At 37.3% G+C, this 12,541-nt stretch overlaps 1 protein-coding gene across 7 annotated transcripts in view; it reads right to left on the bottom strand.

The window, feature by feature from the left end:
• Positions 1–12,541, bottom strand: part of LOC140747314 (inter-alpha-trypsin inhibitor heavy chain H4-like) — a 50,748-nt gene that overhangs the window by 912 nt on the left and 37,295 nt on the right. For 4 of the 7 annotated variants that reach the window (XM_073079652.1, XM_073079658.1, XM_073079656.1 and 1 more), the window contains exons 3-22: positions 12,281–12,477; positions 11,634–11,744; positions 11,128–11,381; positions 10,751–10,854; positions 10,278–10,373; positions 9,789–9,989; positions 9,427–9,568; positions 9,064–9,156; positions 8,646–8,789; positions 7,988–8,154; positions 7,372–7,518; positions 6,693–6,878; positions 5,912–6,026; positions 5,470–5,520; positions 4,729–4,779; positions 4,011–4,061; positions 3,445–3,498; positions 2,913–2,975; positions 1,617–1,667; positions 604–809 (exon numbers count right to left, since the gene is read on the bottom strand). In XM_073079652.1, the coding sequence (XP_072935753.1) occupies positions 604–809; positions 1,617–1,667; positions 2,913–2,975; positions 3,445–3,498; positions 4,011–4,061; positions 4,729–4,779; positions 5,470–5,520; positions 5,912–6,026; positions 6,693–6,878; positions 7,372–7,518; positions 7,988–8,154; positions 8,646–8,789; positions 9,064–9,156; positions 9,427–9,568; positions 9,789–9,989; positions 10,278–10,373; positions 10,751–10,854; positions 11,128–11,381; positions 11,634–11,744; positions 12,281–12,477 (2,484 nt within the window). The remainder of the gene's footprint in view (positions 1–603; positions 810–1,616; positions 1,668–2,912; positions 2,976–3,444; positions 3,499–4,010; positions 4,062–4,728; positions 4,780–5,469; positions 5,521–5,911; positions 6,027–6,692; positions 6,879–7,371; positions 7,519–7,987; positions 8,155–8,645; positions 8,790–9,063; positions 9,157–9,426; positions 9,569–9,788; positions 9,990–10,277; positions 10,374–10,750; positions 10,855–11,127; positions 11,382–11,633; positions 11,745–12,280; positions 12,478–12,541) is intronic. The other 3 variants (XM_073079654.1, XM_073079655.1, XM_073079657.1) reach the window with 3 other exon arrangements.

Raw genomic sequence — 12,541 nt, 5'->3', positions numbered from 1 at the left:
GGGGCGGCCCGCCCCGGGCCCCCGATCCTGGGGGGGGCCTCCAACCACACTTGCTAAAAAAAGGTCGACAGAACCAAACAATCTATGAAATGTGTACTGATACACACACAGCGAAAAAAAATAGGTCAATGAATCACAGGTGAATCTTTGACACTGGGGGGCCTCCATTCAACTTTCCGCCCCGGGCCTCCGACGACCTTAGTTCGCCACTGATTAGCGAAACAAAGACAGCGCGGAAATCCCCCTACACCCGTCCACTGCCCGCTCTCGCCCAGGGGTACATAGCTTCGTCAATACTGTGCCCTGTTGCTACGGAGTATATGCTTGAGAGTGGAGAGAAGTTTGGCGCGGACTATACTAACTCGGGTTCGTACATACTTACTATAATATAACACAAATATTCAGCCTCTATTACAATCGGATTTCTAGAAACAATCAAACACATGATTTAAAAAACTACACGTTATAGACGGCTTGAGGGTCTTTATTAGCCACTAACGGTTCCGTTCACATTGTTATAATTATGTACTAGAGGTAACACGTAAAGACTGCTAGAGTACGTGCATGTATAGATTAAAAAGTTGAAATTGATCGAATTCTTACGTTAATATCCTTGGTCAGCTTCAGATTGACTTGGGTGCCATTCACGTGTAAAACTAATGAGTCAGATGCGGCATCCAGCAATGATAATGCCCACCGAAATTCCTTCAAGGAATACGGTTCTAGGGGGTCGCTCGACGGGTTGGACGCAGTCGTCGTGGGCGGAGTGAAGGGCCTATATACCCTTGCGCTGAATGAATTTGGGAAGACTGAAAATAAATAAGAATACTTATTAATTTATGAACTGGCAATATGTATCATGTGTAAAGTGATCAAGTGAATACTATTTTGGTATCAATTTAAAAGGAAGAAAGGGAACCACGGACAGGTACCTGTCTAAATACACAGATCTATGAAGGCAACCTTCGTTTCCATATTTTATAAAGTAACTTCAGTATTTCATTATATATAATTGCAAATATAATGTTGTAAATAAAAAAGTCTTCAATTTAAAAAAATAATTAGAAAGCCAACTTAATGCATAACTCGCACAAGTCGTCCCTCGGCCCAAGTCTACAACCAAAATATAAGACACTCTAAATCTCAACATTAAACCCCAATTATACTTACCCTAATATATATATTCCACATGTATATATTAGGGTGAGTTGGGGTAACATCGTAAAAAGGGAAAGACCGCAAAATTATTTTAATCGCGTTGCGGACATTTTTTTTTGCAACATTTTGAAAACGGCTTACTCCGAACTTGTAGTTCGACTTCGGAGTAGTCCGGAGGCACCAACGCCACACGTATTTCTGCCTTGTAGCAATAACGTTACGCACTAAGGGGTCTGGTTTGAAGGGTGTAGTATGGGAAAGACACTTTAGTATACGAAAGGCCATAGGAGTCCATATTTGTCCATAGGGGCTGCAATTTTGTATATTTGTTAGCTATTTTAAATTAATAAAAAGAAACACTAAAAGGTTAGTACACTTTCACCATTAGGAATGCAAGGCTTCCGAGTGAAAAATATAAAAATGAAGGTGCAGAGGATGATTTTTTTAAATTAACTTACTTCTATAATTAGGACGGTTTATCGGGTAAGCAGACATCATGTGAGTTGAAACTGTAACAAATGGATTAAACATTGAGGAAATAGATTAAATTCAAATTAGAGTTGCGCAAAATGTATCACTAAAGTGAAAAGAGTGATATATATCTTTTGAACTCAGTGATATATATCACTCTTTTAGCTCAATAGCTCACTTTAGCTCAGTAGCTCTGTAAAGATACGCGACATTTTATATCAGTATATCAGAGAATCAGATCAAAATGTTTTGACAACATTTTTGATTCCTATAATTAATACAAAACTGGCAAGAAATTATATATGAATTATCACAGCCAACGCTATTTGTATATCCCGGTTTCTATGTTCTTAGCAATAAAATATTTTAATTTAGTGTTTAATACGTAACCGTAACTGTTATATATCTCAATCAACGCATTTGACTCGAATCAGGCTCACTACTCACTCTCAGTCAGTCGCTCATTTGACTCATCGCTCACTCGCGAGCTAGTATAACACTGTTGAGTTGAAGAAGATCTTATATCCGGAATCGTTTGAATCTATGAACTAAACCATGTGATGCGGATATAAAGATATAATTCAAATCCGTCGGAGTTGATGAGTGATTAGCTCTTTGGTGAAGATATATATCTTTTATATCACTCACTCGCGAGCTACACAATTCTAATTCAAATTTATAATAGATACTTCAAGCATTTAAGCAGACATAGCTTAGTGTTTCGGAACTCGGCTCAATCGGGGGTTCGAGGTTCGAATCCCCCAGGCCCATCTCTGATTTTTACCCGACTGCGCAGAGAAGATGTTGATGATGAGAAGATGAAGATGATGTTGATTGAAGCAGGGTAATGTTATTCGAGCGTATGTATGTATGTGTTATTCCTTAGCACGCCTTACAGCGCAAATGTCTTGACGGATTGTTCCATATGAGATATCGTTGGATTCGTCTAAATCGTGGGAGTGACCATAGACTATATTTTTAAGTGGCCGGGTTTTTGTTTTAATAATAATTGTTAGTTATTTAAAGTTATGTACGGCTTACAAGTTCATTATAATTTGTTTATTAAACATCGTATGGAAACTTACACGTCTAATAGTAAAAAAATCTTTTCAGAGGTGAGTGAACTCTACTAATCCTCACTTGGCCAGCGCGGTGGATTATTTCCTAAACCCCTTTAAGTCCGACACGAAAGCTGTTGCCCAGCAGGGGGGCAGTGCGTTGAAGACAAATAAAAAAAATATTTTGTTTAAATATGACTAGTAATAAATATGAACATTACTGACGTAAGCCTGAATCTCCTGAACTCGGAAGACCATACGTATAGTCTAACGAACCCATGCTCAATTCTGTAAGAAGAAAATTCAAATTATAAATTAAACAAAAATATAAACTAGAATAACATAAATGAAAGAACCATAAATTGTATCAGTTATTAGGTAGACTTTTTTTTATAATATAAGAGTAGCAGACGAGCATGCAGTCCACCTGATGGTAAGTGGCTACTGCCGCCCATGGACATCTGTAACAAACCCCAGATAGGATTAGATATTCCTACCTGAGGTCGGCCACAGATGCGCCGCTACCCCTGAGGACTAAGCTGGAATGCCTCTGAAAAGTCTTTCTCCCTTACCACACCCTTCAAACCGGAACACAGCAGCACCTAACACTGCAGTTATTAGGTAGAAATAGGTGTGGCGGTGGTGCCGCCGGAGTCGAACCAAAAGACTAATAACTATTAACAGCTGTGTACCTAGCTGAAAATGAAACACTGCATATGAAATAAAGATATTAAATTGTATTTTAAACTGAACTCACGGTCATCATAGTCTGGAGGTCCGCCGAGTACCCTCGTAGGGGCCCCGCTGTAAACTGCAACATAAGAGGAAAATATATTACAACATTGATGTACACGATGTACTTAATCTATCTATACTAATATTATAAAGAGGAAAACTTTGTTTGTTTGTTTGATTGTAATGAATAGGCTCAAAAACTACTGGGTCGATTTTAAAAATTCTTTCACCATTCGAAAGTTACATTATCCACGAGTAACATACGCTATATTTTATATGAAATATATTTGATAAATAGATTTTGAGGCGGTACAAAGTTTGCCGGGTCAGCTAGTAATATATACAATTATTTTTGATTGTATACTGATCTATTATACTCTAGCCAACTCAATGTGCACTTTGCTCTGTTTACAGCTATATATGTTCATTTGAAAAGCAAAACTTTATTCCGCTATTAAAACAAATTTTGGACATAAAAACACACAGAGTAAACGAATAATGGAATTAATAGAATGAATTAAACTAAAAACTACACCAAATCGTAAAGCGTATATATTACATCTAAAATATAAATGTAAGCGAACTCACTTTTAGATGCAGGCATTAAAGCAAATGACGGTGACTGTGGGGGTTGATGAACTGCAACAAAAGCATTTTTAATAGTTTCATAAAGTACAACAGTAGAAACTCGATTATCCGGCCCTACTATTATGTAGGTACTTTTTTTTCTTTTTTTTTTCTCGAGGGGGAATCCTTCAAAAGGTACCCGGTGCCGTGGGAGCGACACGGGGTTATGTGGGACTTTTACCGCGCTAAAACCCTCCGGTGGCCTTCCTCGGCGCTGCGTAGAGGACTCCGGGATCTCCAAAGGAACGCGACCGGAGTCCTCTCAGCGCGCTGCCCCGTCGGGCTCCGCCCAGGTGAGTTTGTATCACCACACCGTCTGGTGTATACGACGGAATGCGACCACACATACCGCCGTCCTTCCCGGGGTCGCTAGCCGGGCGGTTCGAGCTCCCACTCTTACCGCCCGCAACCCCGGAAGCCCCTTTTAGTCGCCTCTTACGACAGGCAGGGGATACCGTAGCCCTATTCTGGTCCCGCAAATTATGTTGGTACTACATATGCTCTAACCTTGCTTTTCTTCATACATTCGATTATCCGAATACCTGACCACAATAAATAGTCCGGTTAATCGAGTTACTACTGTAGATGTAAGTAATTACAGATAGAATATTTTTTATGTTTATTTATAAAAAATCGTTTAAAGTATTAAGTATTAAAGTATTAATTAAGATAGGCTTACATCTTGAATATAAAGTTGAACCCCCTGCAATCCTCCCGCTGGAGGTAAACACTGCAAAAAATATCAAAAAACTTCAAATATTTGTATAAATGTTATTTACTTATTTATATATAATAATTATTTATTGTTAATCGACTTCTTGCTCGTAACTTTTTATTAATTTTTAGTATTTCTCGTTATAGCGACCACCATTATTCATCGTTTGTAAAAATATCAAGTGTCTATCTATTACGATTTAAGAGATAAAGCCCAACGACAGACGAACAGACCGCAGAGGGTTTCGTTTTAACCTTTGAGTACGGAATCCTAAAAATCATTCTACAAGAGGGCATTATAGATATGTTTCAGAACATTTGAGATATAGGGAAATAACATTATTATTTTCTAAACTAAAAATCACGATATAAAAGTTACGCCTATTGAAACTAAATAGCAATAATTATTATTTGCAATCTAAAGTTGCGATGAACTTTGCTGAAGGTGTTTGAAAAATCTCGCCTCGAAAATCGTTAATCCAGAGGATGTTGATAAGGACATTGGTACAAAACTATTAATGTTTAAAATATTGAATTGTCATCGGTCCTTAATAAGTATGCCAAATTTCGGGTTAATCCGACGTTTTGAAGGGGGTTAAAATCATGTTGAAAGATTCCGTTACATACTAACATACTAACATACCAACATACCAACATACCAACATACATACGTCTGAAGCTAATAAAAGCGTGTTAATGAACTTACTAGAGTGCATATCGTCGTCTCTGTGGTAATATCGAGAAGATCCGGAGTAAACTGTAACGAAAGGAGAAAATAAAATAAGTATACAGAGTGTTTTTTTTTATAATGAGCCTACAGGGCCTAATCCCAAACTATAAAAAATAGCGAAAAATACTGAAAGGAGTAACGAGGCCAATTTTGTAAAAAACATTTTTTTTTTCACGCCGTTTGAAGGGTGCCAAAAATACGACATACAAACACTTTAAGCACGATCATTTAAAAGTTAACAATTCACAAAAAAAATATTGACACATTTATACTCGAATTACATAATAAAAAAAAAGAAGCCTAAATTTTTTAGTGTTGGCTTATTAGTAATTACAAAGCTTGAATTAATTAGTAATGTTTTGTTGTATTTTTGCTTAATTACATTGTATATGGAAGATCAATTCGGCAAATAACTTACAGCTCCTGCCCGGATTGTCAAAGAAATCGTTATCGTCGACAGGTTTGAGCTCTACGGCCCTCGTGTCGTCCGGCTTCACCACCACCAGCGAAGTCAGGGGCGTCACGAACTCGTACTGATAAATAGAAATGAGGTACTTATATAGGAAAAAAAAAGAAACTTTCTGGTTCAAATTCTTGATACATATAATTAGAAATATATTCAAATTATTTAATTATATTATTATTTTAATAAATTATTTTGTGTAATTTTCATGATGTGTTATAAGTGCCCATTTATATAGGCATTGGCTGGTACGATAGTATGAGTTAACATAAAAAAGAAAAAGAACGCTCTTGACGTTTGAGTTTTATTTTGCGCGGGAATAACATAGATTAGGAGAATAATAAAATGTTGTAAATTGGTTCAAGAAATAGTTTTTATGCTATTAATATCCTGTTTTATTATTTTTATGCTATTAATATAAGTTGCATTGCATAATAATGTGTGATATTAATCTAAAAGTATTTACAAAAAATAATTTCGAGCCATATGAATAATTCAAAAACATACCGTGAAGCAAAGGTGATTCTGAATGTAGGGATTAGGTACTTCAACTGGGTTTTTTTAAACTTCGTTACTTTCCGTTATAAACTTAACCATAATCATAATCATCATCACAACTATCATTACACTATCATGTATCTATTGTATTGTATTGTATTGTATTGTATTGTATTGTATTATGTATAAATCTATTTTTATTACTTTGCTATGACAGTTTACATAAACATAATTTTACCTGCAGAGCAATGTCCATAGCAGTTTTTTCAAGATCTTGCACTTTGCCTTTATTTTCGTCATTTTGGATTAAGGCATCTTTTTGGTCGAGGAGCTGTTTGATGGTCACGTACGCCCAGATTCGTTCCAGCGGGAAATAACTTTCTTTGGGAACCACTGGCGTGCTCAATGAGATTTCATAGGTTTGCTGGAATAGGTTAAAATAAAATTAATGCTGACTTTCGAAAAAATACGACGAATAGGTATTTTCTTTTCTAAAAGCGTTTATTTAAATTCACATGTATGTATATCTCGGAATTTTGCAAGTGGAATATGACGAATCGTTTACATTTCGCATGCAAATATACTTAAATCGGATAACAATGCAATGTCTTATATATACAATTCTCGTGTCACGTTCGTCGTGTCGTGTTAGTTACCGTACCCCTCCGAAACGGCTTTACCGATTTTCACCAAATTTTATATGCATATTCAGTAGGTCTGAGAATCGGCTACTATCTATTGTTCATACCCCTAAGTGATAAGGGTTGTTCACACTTAACATTTTTTTATTTATATGGCAACACGTTTGTCGGGTCAGCTAGTTGTTAATAAAATGTTCATTGTACAAAATCAATAATTTTCGAAACATGCATTATACCTACATGAAAATAAATATTGACACATTGTGTTGTACGTACCCTGCCGGGCCCGCCCTGCGCGCGGCACTTCCCGAGCACGCGCGGCGCCAGCGCCGGCGCGCCGGCCGCCACGCGCCCCGCCACCACCGTCTCCGAGCCCGCGTAGTACGCGCGGAACTTGCTCTCCGTTACCGAGCCCTCAGTGATCTGAAATAAACAATTACGGCATAAGTCTCGACAAACATTCCCGTATATCAGTTATCAGGTATTCAAGCATTGGACTGTGGAGACAATGTACCTAGATTTTCTTGTTATAATATAGGAATACCGCACGAGCATGCAGTGCATCCGATGGTAAGTGGCTCCTGCCGTGAGTTCATGCTGGCATTCTGCCAGAGAAATTTCTCCAATCGACCCTGAACAGATTAGATTCCTACCTGGTTCGACCACAGATGCATCACTTATCCAGACCTGAGGACTAATCTGGAAAGCCTCAGAGAAATATGTATTCCTTACCACACCCTCAAACAAGAACACAGCAGCGCTAAAAACTGCTGTTACAAGACAGAAATAGGCCAAACCACAGAGGGTTCTACCACCTTCAAATACTACCAAGATGAAGTAGACCGGTAAAGTCACGAATAAATCCTCAAGTTGAAAGTTTAAATGGTTATACCTGTTCTTTGGGATATTGGAATTGGACGTCGGCGAGGAGCGGCGAGGCCACGGTGCGGTAGAAGTCTTGCAGCTGCAGCGCCGCGTCCGCCGCCATGTAGATGTGCCGCATGAAGCCGGAGTTGCTTAACGACAGCTTGCGCAAGAAATTGCGATCGGGATAACTGCCTGTACAACAGAATAGTGGTTAAGTCTACGAGTAGACAAAATTGAAGGTGTGATAATTTTTCCAACTTTTCCAAGATCAAATTAATTTTGTAATTTGATCTTGGAAAAAGTCATATTTTATAGGAAGTACTATTCTTTTGTGTAAAAAGCCTTTCATTCTCTTCATTGATACCCCTTTTTATGTCAAATTTCAAAATACGGATCTTTCGTCATAACTAAGCAAACCCTCGAATTTTGTTTATCTCGCTCCACCAAAGGATGAATAAAGAAACGTGGAAAGACTAAACGATGACCAATGGTGTAGTGAGTCTTTCAAAGCACGGAAGCGTGCATAATATATCATTCAATCAACTCTCGACCGCGGTTGAAAATTTATTTTATTCATCATAGGTCATTTATTTTATTAATTAATCAACAAATTACCAGAAATAAAAACATTGGTAAAACAATTAATCCTTATAAACGTCATGCATGTAATAAAAAAAAAATACCAAAGGCTATAGTGAATATTGATGCCTTATTCTCCTCAGAATTCTTCTCGTTAACCCGTTTGACGATGACAGTAGTGTCCGTTTCTCCTGTGGTCGGATCACCATCCGTTAGGAAAATGATAATCGGCTCCAATTTGTTGATTTCTGTAATCAGATACTGCGTCTATACTTGATAATAATAATAATGTTTTAAAATAAATATATCTATAGATGCAAAACTTTAAGTTCTGTGTGCCCAAGGCACACCTAACCTACCTATTAGTAAACTATTCAACCTATTTCGATGACCCTTTGTATGAGATCGCAAATTTTATAGAAGCTTTGATACTGTTAACAGTGCCAAAAAAATCTAGTATTGAATTTATATAAAAAACGCGATTTCAAAGAAACATTTACTGGACTTGCATTTTCTACTTACCGGCGGCCACCGAATTCTCTGCTGCATTGTTATTTGCAGCTCCTCCTTTTGCAATGTCCACAGCAACGTCGAGAGCTTCAGCGATGTTTGTAACTGTAAATTATACTTAGATATAAATTTTATTATTAGGTATATGTAGAGGTATATTATACGTAAGATGTTGCTATTATTTCTCAAAGGAAGCAATTAGTTAGTGGTTATCAACATAGTAACATTAGCATGCTATTAATATGTTAAGATTTTCAATGCGACTAACAGTACTCTTGTCTATTTTAATCGTACTTGATAACAGTCTGCGACGGTGGTAGACTTGCAGAGTATTAAGTCCCTTAGTTAAAAAAAATAAATAAAACTATACATTACCTCCGGAAGCATATAGCGTGGAAATAAAGGTCTGGGCCCTAGCTATGTTCTCAGGAGTCGCCTCCATTACGATACCATTACGGTTATATTTGTCGTAAGTTTTCCAAACTCTGTCTTCTCCAGTCTCTGACCAGTCAAGGACCTGCATAAATGAAGATGCACATACTTTTACATACTCATAAACTTATTTCATTTAAGTAATAAAAATTGCGGATCTTTCATGTGCACCAGCACTACCGTCATTTTTATTTCTACCTTAAATCACCAGTCTGGTGCTGCAGTGTAAGAGTTCGACGGGTTGAGTAGAATACAAACTATTTGTCGAAAATTCCACCATATATGTATGTAATATTTAATCTCACCTGCACATCAGTATTAAACTTAATAATGCTGAAGTGGTCGCCACTGTTGAGGGTGTTCAAGATGGTCCTCATAGCGTCGCGTAGCTGCATTATCTCCCGACCACTCATGGAGATGGAAGTGTCCAACACGAACACCACGTGCTTCGGCAACGGCGGCAGCGAAGTAGGAGCGAAGAAGTGCACGAAGTACCCATCGTTTACCTACATCAAAATTTATGGTAAATCTCTTCCTGATTCACCGCGTCACGCCTTTTCCTACTTTATGATAGCAACGTAAAGCAATTCTGCTTTCTTCTTCTATGCTGTAGACTTACTTAAATGTAAAAGTTTTGTGCATACATTGAGCCATGTTACTATGTTCTAAAACGGAATTTAAAAGTAGAACGCATATCTAATCTTGCTTACATGGAGCGAACGTAATATTATAAAATTAAAATTTTGAACAAATCGCCTTTTAGATATACTTACTATCTATAAAAATAAACTTACTAAAATTTCGCCGTCTACAGATCGATCTATGTCGTATTGAACAACAAATTGTCCCAATAATCCTTTATTCTCATCACCATGTGACCCGGACTTTTCCTGGAAACCAACAGAAATTTAGTTCTATCCAAAGGTCCACTACTTATAATAAAAATAGAAATAAATATTATATTAATATCAAATGAAAACCGACAGCTTATACATAATTATCTAAAGGAAAGAATAAGTACTAAGTACTACAAGTAATTTCGTTAACTAAAACAGTTACTTCATTGTAGTTTTGGTAGTTTTTTTTCTACATTTGTTGCTTTTTGTAATGGCGTGATATTTCCCGTAAGAATTTCGGGGTAAAAGTATATATGTAAACCACTGGAAAAATTTCAAGCAAATACAAACACACGGCACCTGCATTATATATAAATATAATATAATAAATATAACTTGTATTGTAAGTATTCATCAATGTTTTAACTTACCGCATAAACTCTGATAAGGCGTCTTTGCTCAGCATCATCAGGGATGAATGTTATGATGGCTTCGTTGTCGCCTTCCGTTCTAATGATTACAACATTTTTATATTCTGAAAAGAAAATACGCAACTCTTTGTAGCTTACTTTGACGCCGAAATGGTAAAATAAGAGGATTATTGTATCTTAGGATAGATTTCACCAGAGTTTTGTACCTTATTTGGCAAATAAAGATGTTTGATTTGTTTATGTAACTTTGTATCAACATTCATGCCTCGATTGATATTGCTTAGTCTTTAGCTTGGTAAGGTAATGCTGAGAATGTACCTAAGTAGGTACTTGGGGTAAATGTTGTGAGTTGCGAGCCCTTGACAAACGTTACTTACGTGGATCATTCTCATTTGCATCAATCTCATTGCCAGTCCTGATTTCAGGCACTCTGATGGTCGATATCTTCCGTGTTTCCTTGATGTGGACGGTGACCTGCATCTTGGGTACTATGGCGCCGGGGTGAAGGTTGATAGCGTGGTTGTAGACGCCGTTGCGACGCACCAACAACTCTTCGTATGTCAAGTTGAACACCACAGTGCTCCTGGGCTCCACATTCATCGATACCGTGAAGTGGTTTGAATCACGGGCCCTTGAAGTTTGGAAAACACAAAAAAATGGTGAAGATATCGACTTTTAACACATTTTAAATAAGGTGTGATTTTTATTATTTCTATGAGTAAAGTAATTACATCCATTTCCTTTTGCGAATACACATATCTCTTACCAAGGACAAAACGGATATACTTAACAAAACATTTAAATTAGATTAAGTTTGTATGATGGTGGTTCCTGCTATATTTCAATACCAGGATAGAATTATATATAAAGATAAATAACGTACTTAGCAGCAATGTGAGCAGCTCCGAAGCCCCGCGATACCGCCTCGCTATAGATTTGCTTTGCTTCCTCCTTCTTTTTAACAAAAGCCTTGTAAGATTTTCCATCAACAGTCCTGGAATTGATTTAGATGTTGAAAAATTATAACAACATATATAGACATTTAAATAAGAGACCAGCTAAGCGTAGTGTTTTATTTCATAATAAAATACTATCACTTAATTTATCCAAAATCTACTTTGCCAACGGTATTCATTGCATTCTCGCATTTAATTGCGTTCGAATGCTTTCAGTCTGTTATATGGCGTAGAAGTTTTGGCCTGTTTTGAAAAGCAGCTTATTTGTCTACCATGCTAAAAATAACATAATACCAATAATTATAAACAACAACTGGTTCCGACGGTTTACATGCTCTTCTAAATTATTATGCAACTTTAGGCAGTGTCCGACGTTACTTGACTATGTCGAAGGGTAAGATACAATGCATATGGAAGACTGGAAGACCTTTAGTTCGTTGATATGTAATGTAATATGATCTGCAACTATCTACTTAATGCTACTTACGGCCCATAACTTTGAAAATATTCCTCACAAGTCACACCTGATCTAAATTGGCTGGTTGATTGTCAGACTTAACACTACATTACGTACATAGTAAAACCGCTGATGAAGGCGGTGTCAGGCAGGAGCATCCTGAAGGTGGTTTCTTGGGCGCGGCTGGCGGGGTTGCGTACGCGGGTCACCACCGACGTGTGGGCATACCGCAGCGAGATCTTCGACAGGACGTCCATCTCGGTCAACTTGATCGGCGCGTTTGGTTCTTCGGTAGTGGATACATCGGAATTCTCCTGTCAAAAAAATATGAAATATTATATATAAGTTTTTCATAAGGCATAAGGTGTCTCTTAGTTC

Source organism: Epargyreus clarus, unplaced genomic scaffold (assembly GCF_041222505.1).
Source record: "Epargyreus clarus isolate Ecla_fem2 unplaced genomic scaffold, WU_Ecla_fem_2.2 ptg000014l, whole genome shotgun sequence".
NCBI lineage: Eukaryota > Metazoa > Arthropoda > Insecta > Lepidoptera > Hesperiidae > Epargyreus > Epargyreus clarus.
The sequence above is the reverse complement of the archived record's forward strand: the minus strand, read 5'-3'. Positions and strand labels throughout refer to the sequence as shown.